Source organism: Leucoraja erinacea, chromosome 32 (assembly GCF_028641065.1).
Source record: "Leucoraja erinacea ecotype New England chromosome 32, Leri_hhj_1, whole genome shotgun sequence".
Lineage (NCBI taxonomy): Eukaryota > Metazoa > Chordata > Chondrichthyes > Rajiformes > Rajidae > Leucoraja > Leucoraja erinaceus.
The window spans coordinates 1500139-1514839 of record NC_073408.1 but is presented as its reverse complement, the minus strand read 5'-3'; the positions used below and the strand labels follow the sequence as shown (position 1 = coordinate 1514839).

The 14701-nt window shown below is 47.3% G+C and overlaps 1 protein-coding gene across 8 annotated transcripts in view; it reads left to right on the top strand.

The window, feature by feature from the left end:
- The window catches only part of phldb1b (pleckstrin homology-like domain, family B, member 1b), a 238366-nt gene that overhangs the window by 101413 nt on the left and 122252 nt on the right, over positions 1–14701 (top strand). For all 8 annotated transcript variants that reach the window (XM_055660545.1, XM_055660546.1, XM_055660552.1 and 5 more), the window contains exon 4: positions 4328–4507. In XM_055660545.1, the coding sequence (XP_055516520.1) occupies positions 4328–4507 (180 nt within the window). The remainder of the gene's footprint in view (positions 1–4327; positions 4508–14701) is intronic.

The following is a 14701-nucleotide window of genomic DNA, read 5'->3' as shown; positions in this document are numbered from 1 at the left end:
TGGCTGCACGTGTGTGTGTGTGTGTGTCACTGTGTAGTGTTATGTATCAGCATGCGTGTGCGCGCGCGTGCATGTGTGCATGTGTGTGCTGTGTAGTGTTATGTATCAACGCGTGTGTGTGTGTAGTGTTATGTATCAGCGTGTGTCTGTGTGTGCGTGTGTCTGTGTATGAGTGTGTGTGTAGAGTGTTATGTATCAGTGCGCGTGTGTGTGTGTGCGTGTGTGTGTGCGCGCGTGCGTGTGTGTGCCTGTGTGTGTGTGTGGGCGTGCGTGTGTGTGCCAGTGCGCGTGTGTGTGTATGAGTGTGCGTGTGTGTGTGTGGGCGTGCGTGTGTGTGCCTGTGTAGTGTTGAGTGTGTGTGTCACTGTGTAGTTATGTATCAGCGTGCAAGTGTGTGTGAGTGTGTGTGAGTACAATAGTGTGCAGTGCCATCTATCAGCATCTGTAGTTACACACTTGTACGTATGCATGTGTCATTCTGTTTGCCCAGGTATCTGGAGGCATGGAAAGTGTGAAGATGTATTACTTTAGCTTGTTGTTTTAAACCAACTTTTCAGGAGCTGAATCCTTTAAATTCCCTTCCCTGACAATGAACCCCGATGTAAAACTCAGTGAGATACAACAGAGGCAATGTTCTGCCGCCTGGTTTGAATTTTTCTGGTGGTGACTCAGCTTGCTGTCAGCACAGCTGTCGATGGAACGGGAGTCGATCATGTGAAACTGCTGCCTTCCGTCACTAAGCCAGGCTCCACGCAGTGTTACACACGGGGCTGATGAGGGAACTCGTCCGATACAGAATGCACCCTGGCCTGAACGGAACTGACTCCCAAAATAGCTCACGCTGAGATCTTGCAGCTTCATGTCCCAAGATCGGAAATAGAGGCTTGAAGATTATGTCAAATCCATTTCAGACTTTCTTTTTGATCTCTGTTGCCATCAGGGGGGGGACCGAGAGTTAGAAAGACTCAAAGTTGTAAACCAGCATCTGCAGTTCCTCGTTTCCCAAACTCGTTTTTCCAGTGTGGATTGTACTCATCCCCGGCTTCCCATCAGTTTGGGCGGCACGGTGGCGCAGCAGTAGAGTTGCTGCCTTACAGCTCCAGCGACCGACCGAACTGGATTAGATCACGACTATGGGTGCTGTTTGCGTGGAGTTCGCATGTTCTCCCTGTGACCGTGTGGGTTTTCTCCGGGTGTTCCGGGATCCTCCCACACTCCAAAGACCTACGGGTTTGTAGGTTAATTGGCTTCTGAAAATTGACCCTGGTGTGTAGGTTCGTGACGGGGTGATCGCTGATCGGCACGCAGCAGGTGGACTGAAGCCCCTGTTTCCACGCTGTATCGCTAAAGTCTAAAATACGGCCAGATATTGTAGTAGTGAACATCATTCAAAACTACTTCAGTGACTGTAAATCTGCTGGGGATGTAAGTGCTGCACAAAATCAAAGATGGCATGGAGGGCTTCTTGGAATTATGTGACATCTTTTGAAAACAGTTGCTGGAACCCAACAAATAGCCCAGATGTTGGTCACATTCCCCATGCCACACTGACGGACAGTAACAAAACTAACATCGGTTCATAGGTTCTAGGAGCAGAAGAAGGCCGTTCGGCCCATCAAGTCTACTCCACCATTCAATCAAGGCTGATCTATCTCTCCCTCTTAACCCCATCTCCTGCCTTCTCCCCATAACTCTTGACACCTGCACCTATCAAGAATCTGTCTATCTCCGACCCATTGACTTGGCCTCCACAGCCGCCTGTGGCAATGAATTCCACAGATTCCTATCAGCAAGCCTGAGTAGCCACTTCTCTCTTTGCCTGTGGTACTGAGAATAACAGGCAATTGTTACCCGGAAATTACAGGGTTATTGCTGCATCAGTTTATTTTTGTACATTTGCATAAAACCACTTTGTTAAACGTTTCCATTTCTGTCCTTTATTGCAATACGCCAACCAAATATTAACTGTTGATTTATTAACGCCCAATGGCAACTTGTAACTAATCCTATCTCTTTCTAGTCAATCTTTTTTTAACCGCAGATCTATTTTTAAAGTGGTGTCTGGCATGTATTCTGTGCAGAGGTCAGATCTGCATATGGGACTTTCCAGTACCTCACTCACGCCCCTGTACAATGAGCAGACTGTTCATATGGAATCTGTTATCTAAAGACCAAATTCAATTAGTCCCTAGCCTGTTGTATTTTGTTTTATGTAAACCAGCATCCACAGCTCCTTGTCACTGCATTCATTCAGTCTTGAACTGAATTGGATGAACAGTTTGGTTTGGGAACAATTCCATCCGTCTGTGGAATTCTCTGCCTCAGAGGACGGTGGAGGCAGGTTCTCTAGAACTTCTACCGCTGCACCATCGAGAGCATCCTTACCAACTTCATCACAGTATGGTATGGCAACTGCTCTGTCTCCGACCGGAAGGCATTGCAGAGGGTGGTGAAAATTGCCCAACGCATCACCGGTTCCACGCTCCCCTCCATTGAGTCTGTCCAAAGCAAGCGCTGTCTGCGGAGGGCGCTCAGCATCGCCAAGGACTGCTCTCACCCCAACCATGGACTGTTTACCCTCCTACCATCCGGGAGGCGCTACAGGTCTCTCCGTTGCCGAACCAGCAGGTCGAGGAACAGCTTCTTTTCCGGCGGCTGTCACTCTACACTGTCACCCAATCACCCCCCCCCCCCAAATGAAAAGCCCCCGACACTTATTATTTTTTATTCAAATCGTTTGCTATGTCGCTCTTCAAGGGAAATGCTAAATGCATTTCGTTGTCTCTGTACTGTACACTGACAATGACAATTAAAATTGAATCTGAATCTGAATCTGAGATGCTTTCAAGAGAGAGCTAGATAGGGCTCTTAAAAATAGCGGAGTCAGGGGATATGGGGAGAAGGCAGGAATGCGGTACTGATTGGGGATGATCAGCCATGATCACATTGAATGGTGGTGCTGGCTTGAAGGGCCGAATGGCCTTCTCCTGCAACTATTGTTATCCAGAACTGCAAGAAATTACAGGGAATTGTGGATGCAGGCCAGACCATCACACAAAACCAACCTCCCTTCCATTGACTCCATCTACACCTCACGCTACCTCGGCAAGGCCAGCAGCATCATCAAGGACCAGTCACACCCTGGCCTCTCCCTCTTCTCCCCTCTCCCATCAGGCAAATGATATAGAAATATGAAAGCATACACCTCTGGATTCAAGGACAGTTTCTTCCCAGCTGTTATCAGGCAACTGAACGATCCTACCACAACCAGAGAGTGACCCTGAACTGCCATCTACCTCATCGGGGACCCTTTGACTAGACTTTGCTGGCTTTACCTTGCACTAAACCTTCTTCCCCTCTCGTGTACCAATACACTGTGAATGGCCTTGATTGTAATCATGTATTGTCTTTCCGCTGGCTGGTTAGCACGCAACAACAGATTATCACTGTACCTCACTACACGTGACAATAAACCAAACTAATTTGTGATGTGGGTCTCCAAGCACCTTCCCATGGAGATCGACCAGGTCCCTGTCCTGTTAGCTGGTTTTCCACTTTACTTTCTTCTTTTGAAAATATACATTATTCATGAAAATATAGATCGGAAACTTAGTTGAGTTATTGTCACATGTACACATTTTGTTACACTCACTGTGCCATTAAACCAATGTGTGGTCATCCAACACAGAATGCCGCTCTTTAGACAATGGTCCCATGATGTGTTGCAGAGGCTGTTACAAGGGCCCAGTGGCCATGGAGCCTGTTTGGTGAAGGCCTTGGTCTTCAATGCATTCCTCAAAGTAGCGGAGGGACAGAGAGACCGATTCCATGCTGTACATACCATGACAGTAGGATTGGACTTGGTTCCCTGGACCTGGATAGTGGTGGAGCGGGCAGGGTTCCTGCCTCCAGTGCTCTGAAGGGAGATGTTCCTCCTCCAATGTGAGTGCTAATCACCAACACAAAGCCCATTCCAAACTACCAAAGATAGACACAAAAATCTGTAGTAACTCAGGCAGCATCTCAGGAGAGAAGGAATGGGTGACGTTTCGGGTCGAGACTCTCCTCTCCAACTTATTACCTGTTTGGCCAGAGTAGGTGATCGGTGCCAGGGGTGGTGTAGAAGTGGGGGATTTGGTCAGCTCAATATTGGAGAGTTCACTGTCCAAGCCATTGGGTTGGAAGCTACCCAAGTGGAATTTGAGCTGCTGTTCCCCCAGTTTGCGTGTGGCTTTCTTGATCTGCAACAGTCTTTGTTTCGATTCTGATCAGGTATTTGTTTCTGTATGAGTGGGTGTGTTGACCTTCTCCTCCTGCCTCCTCACAGGGACCACCACGTTTGGCAGCTCCGATTGTCCCTCACAAGACATCAGTATTCACGGGCCGGGGATTGCCGCCCAACACTGCCACATCGAGAACAGGAATGAAGTTATAACCCTGCACCCACACGGCAACCCGTGTGCAGTCGATGGCGTCTATGTGATCCGGCCCACACGTCTCAGCCAAGGTAAGAGAAACGTCGCAACACATGGAACCTCCATGCATTTATACGTGACATGAAATCTGCAACTGTAAAGTACTCCCAACAGAAAACATCCCAAAGAACGGATCAACATTTTTATTGTAAAAAAGATAAAGGTTTTCTTACCGAAGAGAGACACAAAATGTTGGAGTAACTCAGTGGGACAGGCAGCATCTCTGGAGAGAAGGAATCGGTGACATTTCGGGTCGAGACCCGTCTCAGCACCAATTCCCTCGCTTCAGAGATGCTGCCTGGCCCGCTGAGTTCTTAATCCAGCGTTTTGTGTCTATCTTCGGTTTAAACCAGCATCTGCAGTTCCTTCCGATACAAGATTTTCACCATTCAGTCTTAGGATCTGAATCTTGTTGGGGTGGCAATGAATATTGCCCATGCTGAAATGTCTTCACGGGTGCGGTGAGCCACCACTACTAGTGCAGCACCGCCCCAGTTCTGCACTGGTCTGGTCATCTTGCAGTTGGTCATTCACCACCTTGGAGTGAGACTTGGAGCCAATCCCACTGCACTGGGCACTGAAGGAGTGAAGGCCATTGGACCAGGGCTACATGAGGAGGGGCGAGGTGGAGCAGGAGTGGGATTATAGTCGAGGTGTTTGTGGTATTCAGTTGACTGAGTTGTACAGTGAGTTATCCCTAGTTTGTGAAAAGCATGGAAGGAATACAAGTTGTTCAACACTTTAAAAAAAACTTGCTCAAAACCAAAACCAAAAGCATCAACTTTTCTCAGACATATTATGATGCTGGCTGCCATAGTGATGATGATGATAATCAAAGATCCTCTAGCGAGCAAGATATACCACTCGACGAAAAAGACGTGATACGTTCATGGGCAGATTCACGGGTAATTTTCGGCCCCATTTCCGTAATCGGCTTCCGTCTCCGAACCAAAGATCCCGTAGCGGAGCAAAGATACTAGTGCGGAGACGGAAACCGGTTACGGAAACATCCTCGTAAAAAGAAAAGTTATTTGGTAAAAATCTTCTCCTCATTTTCAGAATTTTAATTTAGTAACACAAACTGTTCCCCCGCAACGTTGATTACACTGCGGGTCGGGTCGGGTCGGGTTACTGAAATGGATGAAAAAAAGGCCCCACGTTCCGCTCCGTTGCATACTACACGTCAGCCCATTGCATTTAGCAGGAGTGGTCTATCTTGCTCCGCTATAGGATCTTTGATGATAATGATTCTAGATAATCTATGTGGTAATTAGTTACTTGTGTGATCAATTTGCGTTTATTCTGTCAGACAAGGTAATAGAAGGGAGTATCTTACAAGTTCTTCAATTAGAGGAGTTTTTCTGACATTCATTCACATACACGCTTCCCTGCTCTGAAAACAACATGCTTGATGGTTTTATTTTCATGCTAAAAATGGGGCTACTTTAAAAATTCGCATTGAAATGTAAACTCGGCATCTTTAGACTGCTGGTAGACAAAAAATGCTGGAGAAACTCAGTGGTTGAGGTAGCATCCATGGAGAGAAGGAATTGGCGATGTTTCAGGTCGAGACCCTTCTTCAGACTTCTTCAGTCTGAAGAAGGGTCTCGACCCGAAACGTCACCCATTCCTTCTCTCCAGAGATGCTGCCTGTCCCGCTGAGTTACTCCAGCATTTTGTGTTTATTTTCGGTTTAAACCAGCATCTGCAGTTCCTTCCTCCGTCTAATATTGAGTCCCATCGGCCCACATGAAGACCACATCCATCCACTTCTTTCCTCTCCAAGACTTGGCCCTGGAAAACGACATTATCCTGTCTATTCTCATTGTAATGTTAGAAATATCCCAGCCTCCGTGAATCGCATGCCACCATTTCAGAGAAGAGTTGGGTGATTTTTGCCCGTTGTCTTAGATTCAATAGTTTAGTTTAGAGATACAGTGTGGAAACAGGCCATTCGACCCATCGAGTCCGTGCTGACTGGCGATCCCCGCACACTAATACTACCCGATACACACTGGAGGCAATTGACATGTTTTTAATACTAAGCCAATAAACCTACAAACCTGCACGCCTTTTAAGTGTGGGACCTCTACACCAGGAGGCACAGATCCAGAGCCAGCAACATTATGGGGGACCCCTACCCCCCCAGCAATAGACTGTTCCAGCTGCTATGGTAAGGCAAACGCCTCTGCTGTCATGCTGTGAAAACAGAGAGGATGGGACGGAATTTCTTCCCACAGGCCATCAGGACTGTAAAATCATATCTCACCAGGGACTAATTTAGTTGTGCCTTTTGTAAAAAAATTATTTCCTAGCATGTAAGCACTGGTTTTGTTCCATTCTGTTCTGTAGTTTGTGCAGAATCCGCAGGCATTGCCACTTTCATTTCACTGCACATCTTGTATGTAAAGTTGACTTGACTTGAGGGAAACCAGTGCACCCGGAGCAAACCCACACAGGGGACAGGGAGAAGGTACAAACTCCGTACCAACAGCACCTGTAGTCGGGATTGAACCCGGGTCTCTGGCGCTGTGAAGCAGCTACTACTGCTGCGCCACCGTGCCACAACATGGTGTCAGGTTGTTTCATAGCCTTTTGAGAGGATTTTGGCTACTTGAGTCGTCTATATATGTCAGGTATGCACAGTCTGACCTCTGTTCATCGGCTATAATGCAGCTTGTGGTGGCCTGAGGCTGTGAAAAGTAGTATATAATGAAAGTTATTTTCACATGAATCTCTTCTCACGGAAGAGGCATGTTCTTGATCAGAACCAGATGGTCTACTCCGGCTGCCAAATTAACCAAGCCGTCTTGGAATCACACCCTTTGTGTGACTGGCTCTGAAATAATAATCACAGGAAATGCTTCAAGCACCTTAGATGAGAAACCTTTGTTAACAGTTCACATGGGGAAAGACAGCCAATAATTTGTGCCACTGGGCTTCAGCTTTCAACCTGCTATGATATGTTCAGGGTGCAAATCAAAGATCCTATAGCGGAGCAAGATCGACCACTCCTGCTAAATGCAACGGGCTGACGTGTAGTACGCAACGGAGCGGAACGTGGGCCTTTTTTTTCATCCATTTCCATAACCGGATCCGACCCGACCCGACTCGCAGTGTAATCAACGTTGCGGGGGAACAGTTTGTGCTAATAAATTAAAATTCAGAAATTTTTTTCCCAAATGACTTTGATTTTTACGAGGGTGTTTCCGTAACCGGCTTCCGACTCTGCACTATTATCCTACGGGATCTTTGGTGCGGGTGCAGAGGCGGAGGCCGCTTACGGAAATGGGGCCTTAGATTACCCATGAATCTGCCCATGACAGTACCACGTCTATTTCATCGAGTGGACTATCTTGCTCGCTATAGGATCTTTGATGCCAATGGTAACGCCAGGTGTGTCCAATCACCAATACTTTGCACTGACAGAGGGTCAGGGTTAAATGGCCTACTCTTGCACTTATTTTTCTATGTTTCTATTATATTGCAACCATACAATAATCTGAGGAAAGACATTCTTGCCATAGAGGGAGCACAGAGAAGGTTCACCAGACTGATTCCTGGGATGTCAGGACTTTCATATGAAGAAAGACTGGATAGACTCGGTTTGTACACGCTAGAATTTAGAAGATTGAGGGGGGATCTTATAGAAACTTAAGGGGTTGGACAGGCTAGATGCAGGAAGATTGTTCCCGATGTTGGGGAAGTCCAAAACTAAGGGTCACAGTTTAAGGTTAAGGGGGAAATCTTTTAGGACCTAGATGAGGAAAACCTTTTTCACACAGAGAGTGGTGAATCTGTGGAATTCTCTGCCGCAGAAGGTAGTTGAGGCCACACAGTTCATTGGCTATATTTAAGAGGGAGTTAGATGTGGCCCTTGTGGCTAAAGGGATCAGGGGGTATGGAGAGAAGGCAGGTACAAGATACTGAGTTGGATGATCAGCCATGATCATGTTGAATGGCGGATGGTGCAGGCTCGAAGGGCCGAATGGCCTACTCCTGCACCTATTTTCTATGTTTCTATGTTTCTATAACTGGTCAGACAGCCCTTGGAGCACTGTATGCAGTTCTCCGTCCAGACAGCACCCGTAGTCTGGATCGAACCCGGGTCTCTGGCGCTGCCATCGCTGTAAGGCAGCAACTCTACCGCTGCGCCACCGTGACTGCGATTAGTGTAGATGGACCAAGTTGGTCTACGTGGGTCTAGCGAGCAGAGGAACACGTTTTCGTGCTGCAATATTCTACAACAACTAACAGCCAGCACAGATACAAGGCGTGAAACGGTCTTTTGCCGAGAACCGATCCTATTAAATGTTACAAAGAGACTGAGAATCCTTGTACTTCGACTGTCCACACGTTGCTGATAGTACACTAAAATGCTGGAGAAACTCAGCGGGTGCAGCAGCATCTATGGAGCGAAGGAAATAGGCAACGTTTCGGGCCGAAACCCGGAGGGGTTTCGGCCCGAAACGTTGCCTATTTCCTTCAGGGTTTCGGCCCGAAACATTGCCTATTTCCTTCAGGGTTTCGGCCCGAAACTTTGCCTATTTCCTTCAGGGTTTCGGCCCGAAACATTGCCTATTTCCTTCGCTCCATAGATGCTGCTGCACCCGCTGAGTTTCTCCAGCATTTTTCGATTTTCCAGCATCTGCAGTTCCTTCTTAAACACACGCTGCTGATAGACATGGTAATCATTACTCCAGCTGTATTTACACTAGAAACTACACTGTAGAACACTAGCTTGAGTGACGGGCCGGCTCCAGCACATATCCAGAGGGTCTGGTGTACACATCTGGCATTGGTCTGCAATCTGCCCACCACATGCTCCAGCCTGCACTATGTATCCGTGTGTGTTACACAGTTTTACCTGTCCTGTTCCTCATAACACTAAACTATCCCGCAGCAGGCTTCAAACAAAACCAACGTTTCTCCATAGATCCTGGGCCAACGTTTATCCCATAAATAACCAAACACCGAGCCCAGTGAGAGCTGGTCACCATCACCCTGCTGTTTGAAGGGACTTTAGTTTAGTTTACTTTAGAGATACTGTACAGGAACAGGCCATTCGGCCCACCGAGTCCACACACACACCTGCCATCCTCGCTCATTAACGCTACACTAGGGACAAATTACACATGAACCAAAGCAAATTATTCTACAAACCTGCTCTTTGGAATGTGGCAGGAAACCAAAGATCTCGGAGAAAACCCACGCGGTCACAGGGAAAATGTACAAACTCCGTACAGACAGCACCAGTAGTCGGGACCTATCCATGTTCTCCTGAGATGCTGCCTGACCCGCTGAGATACTCCAGCACTCTGTGAAACGTCACCTATCCATGTTCTCCACAGATGTTGCCTGACCCGCTGAGTTACTCCAGCACTCTGTGAAATGTCACCTATCCATGTTCTCCACAGATGCTGCCTGACCCACTCAGTTATGGTGCAGCTGTGAAACGTCACCTATCCATGTTCTCCACAGATGCTGCCTGACCCACTCAGTTATGGTGCAACAGCATCTATGGAGCTAAGGAAATAGGCAACGTTTCTGGAAATGGGCAACGTTTCGGGACGAAACCCTTACGGGTTTCGGCCCGGAAACGTTGCCTATTTCATTAGCTCCACAGATGCTGCCTGACCCCCTGAGTTACTCCAGCACTCTGTGAAACGTCACCTATCCATGTTCTCCACAGATGCTGCCTGACCCGCTGAGTTACTCCAGCTTTTTGTGTCTATCTTCGGTTTATACCAGCATCTGCAGTTCCTTCCTGCACATTTTGTCTGCTTAAGTGAATGCTGTTTCCACCCCTCCAGCCTCCTTGGGGCCACAGCACTTTGCATGGTTTGCCTGCCCAAGGCCTGCTAATGGATCAGTAGCAGCGCTGCTGGACTGTGATGTGACTCGTGTGTTGTCGCCTGTTACCTGGTGGCTCGGTGAGGCAGGGACAAGACTTGCAGATGGAGGCTGGAGTAGCTGGGAGACCAAGAGGCATCTCTGTGCCTGGGGGAGTGGGGGGAGTGGGTGTTTAAATTTCTTCCCATCCAGGGCTGGAAACATCTGAGGCAAATCTAAGTCTTTGGATCACTGCTTCCTGATCAGTTCTCTCTGCAGACTGCAGGAAGTAGTTCATTGTTTTGGTTTTAAGGACCCACCAGGTTGTGGGATGGGAGAGAGGCAAAGCGGACAATGAAACTGTAAACCTTCCTGCACATAGTTACAGACAAGCCCTGTCACTGATTATTCTCATTTAGGTTTAGTTTGGAGATACAGCGCGGAAACAGGCCCTTCGGCCCACCGAGTCCGCGCCGACCAGCGATCCCCGCACGTTAACACTATCCCACACACACTAGGGGCACTTGACAATTACACGAAGCCAATTAGCCTACAAACCTTTGGAGTGTGAGAGGAAACTGGAGATCCCAGCGATCACGGGGAGAACGCAAAACTCCGTACAAACAGCGCCCGTGGTCAGGATCCAACCCTGTGATGATGCAAGGCAGTAATGTCCCTGTCCCACTTAGGAAACCTGAACGGAAACGTCTGGAGACTTTGCGCCCCACCCAAGGTTTCCGTGTGGTTCCCGGAGGTTGCAGGTGGTTGCCGGAGGTTGCAGGTAGTGGAAGCAGGTAGGGAGACTGACAAAAACCTCCGGGAACCGCACGGAAACCTTGGGTGGGGCACAAAGTCGGCAGAGGTTTCCGTTCAGGTTTCCTAAGTGGGACAGGGGCATAACTCTACCGCTGCGCCACCGTGCCAGAAATTCTTGCTGAGCTGGGTCAGATGTCCTTCAATAAAGAATAACGTATGTAGGCGATTCCTTCTTGTCCCAAATTGCAGCCAACAAAATGGAGACACAGTAGTCGTGTAGGAGGCAGGTGCTGAGAACAATCCCACACACACACCCATGTGGAGCGTGTCTTTGTTGAACGTGGTGACTGAAGGGATAGACACTGGCCGGGATATTGCGGTGAACTCTCCCCATGTCCATTGTGTTGCAGGAGTTTCTTCTTTATAACAAGTTGGGAGAACGACACGATAGAACTTGATTTATCCCCGGCGGGAAATGGATCATAAAACACAAAATACACGAAACATGAAATTAAAGTGACAAGCTGAAAGGATTGGGGATGTGCAAAGATAGGAGAGGGGGGAGGGAGGGGAGCCCGTCTCGGTCTACCCCACGACAGTTGTACAGTTTGATAGCCGCAGGGAAGGTGGATCTCCTGTGGTGTTCTGTGCTGCATCTTGATGGAGATGGTGGGGACTTGACACTCAATCCAAGTGACAGCAACTAAGGGGCGCAGTGGCACAGCAGGTAGAGCTACTGCCTCACAGCGGCCAGAGACCCCGGTTCAATCCTGACCTCGGGTGCTGCATGTGTGGAGTTTGCATGTTCTCCCTTGTGACTGCGTGGGTTTCCTCCGGGTGCTCCGGTTTTCTCCCATATCTCCAAGGCGTGCAGCCTCTGTAACTTGCCCTCCAGTGTGTAGGGAATGGGTGGGATAACATAGAACTCATATCAATGAGTGACCAATAGTCGACGTGGACCCGCTGGGCTTGTTCAGTGCTGTATCTCTAAAGTAAACAAGACTTCCAACTGTGTAAAACTCCTTTGGCACTGCAGGGAAAGACTAGATTTGGTCCCTGAAATAGAACATGAACCACAATTATCCCACTCACAGACCGTCTACAGTGGCTTCATTGTCTAAAGAAACCAACGAGGTTTAAACAGTATTTCTCAGTGTCTTTAACTGAATCAAATGAAACCACAAAGCATTCCGAGTCATTCTAAACATTAAAAATGGAACACCCTTACAGTGTGGAATCCATCCGCAGATTTCCCCGTGTGAATGTTTGAGATTCCCAGGAATCTGTCTCTCTATGTGGATTCCACAGCTGGGCAACCACCAGTGTGGGTTGGGCTAGTGGGGGTGGGCTAGCGGTTTGCCCACAAGAGTCCTGAGATTTGGCGGTGCGGATTTTGCACGTTCTCCCTGTGTCCTCGTGGGTTTTCTCCAGGTGCTCCGGTTTCCTCCCACACTCCAAAGATGTGCAGGTTTGTAGGTTAATTAGTTGACCAGTAAATTTTCCCTAGTGTGTGTGTGTGGGATAGAACGAGTGTACAGGTAATTATTGATGATCTTGGTAGGCCGTAGAGCTTGTCTCAACACTGAATCTCTAAACTAAAATGAGTTGATGCTTTATCTATTCTCTCAAATGAACACATGATTCCACAACATCAGTGTCAGAGAGTTTCATTCAATATCCCCGCTGATATTTGTTTCGCAATTCAGACCTAATATAGATTTATCTGGCCATTTTTCACCCAGCTGCTTGTCAGATCTTATTACTCATGAATTAAATACATTTCCTACAATTGAACAGTAATTAAACTTCAGGGGGCTTCATTGGTTTGGAAAGATCTGATGGCATGAAAAATAGTATCTAAATGCAAGCCCCATGTTCATGTTGTACAGACTGGCACACAATAGTGTTGGTGGACAGTGCATTATCACAAGGGGAATCTTTCTCAAACTGTAGAGTAATCACTGACTAACTGGGAAGAGACACTAGAGCAGGTACCTACCTCCTTTCTACCAAACATTGGCCAACTTTCATCCTTAATTCAGGAAACAATTTCTGGTCACACAAGCCTTTAGCTTTTTTCTCAGGTTGTGTGTGGCTGTTGTAGAGACATGGGGTTTGAAGACAGATACTTTGGCCCATTGAGTCCACACCAACCATCAAGCATCCATCTACACTAATCCCAATTTATCCCCCCCCCCCCCCCCCCCATGTTCTACGTTCAGCTACCCACTAGAGGCTACTCACAGTGGCTATTTACCTTACCAACCTACACTGAACATGAGAAGGAACTGAAACGCTCAGAGAAAACCTAGGCATTCACAGCAAGAGTGTGCAAACTTCACCCACACACAGTAGTGGAGGTCAGGATTGAACCCAGCTCACTGTAGCAGCAACTCTTCCAGCTGTGCCACTCTGCAGACATTTTGCTTACAAGCAACAGTTAATGTGACTTCAAAGGAATGATTTGGCAGTGAAATTTATGGGGCATTTTTTTTCAAAATAAAAACATTTTGCTATTTCGATGTTCCAGTAAATTTTTAATGATATCTGATGTCTGTCTGTCTCTCTGTCTCTCTCTCTCTGTCTCTCTCTCTCTCTGTCTCTCTGTCTCTCTGTCTCTCTGTCTCTCTGTCTCTCTGTCTCTCTGTCTGCGTGTGCGTCTGTGTGTGTGTGTGTGTGTGTTATTGCTGAGAGATTATGGTTATTATTGCTTATCTTTCCACTTGGAAAATAAGTTAATAATGAACATATTTAATGACTCCTGCAACAGGATAACCTGCAAATAAGTGGCTAAAGACTGACTAAAAGCTATGGACACGGTTTTTCAAAGCCTCAGTATAAATCCTCATAGAACTCATATCAATGAGTGACCAATAGTCGACGTGGACCCGCTGGGCTTGTTCAGTGCTGTATCTCTAAAGTAAACAAGACTTCCAACTGTGTAAAACTCCTTTGGCACTGCAGGGAAAGACTAGATTTGGTCCCTGAAATAGAACATGAACCACAATTATCCCACTCACAGACCGTCTACAGTGGCTTCATTGTCTAAAGAAACCAACGAGGTTTAAACAGTATTTCTCAGTGTCTTTAACTGAATCAAATGAAACCACAAAGCATTCCCAGTCATTCTAAACATTAAAAATGGAACACCCTTACAGTGTGGAATCCATCCGCAGATTTCCCCGTGTGAATGTTTGAGATTCCCAGGAATCTGTCTCTCTATGTGGATTCCACAGCTGGGCAACCACCAGTGTGGGTTGGGCTAGTGGGGGGTGGGCTAGCAGTTTGCCCACAAGAGTCCTGAGATTTGGCGGTGCGGATTTTGTACGTTCTCCGTGTGTCCTAGTGGGTTTTCTCCAGGTGCTCCGGTTTCCTCCCACACTCCAAAGATGTGCAGGTTTGTAGGTTAATTAGTTGACCAGTAAATTTTCCCGTGTGTGTGTGTGTGTGTGTGGGATAGAACGAGTGTACAGGTAATTGTAGATGATCTTGGTGGGCCGAAGGGCTTGTCTCGACACTGAATCTCTAAACTAAGTTGAGTTGATGCTTTATCTACTCTCTCAAACGAACACATGATTCCACAACATCAGTGTCAGAGAGTTTCATTCAATATCCCCGCTGATATTTGTTTCGCAATT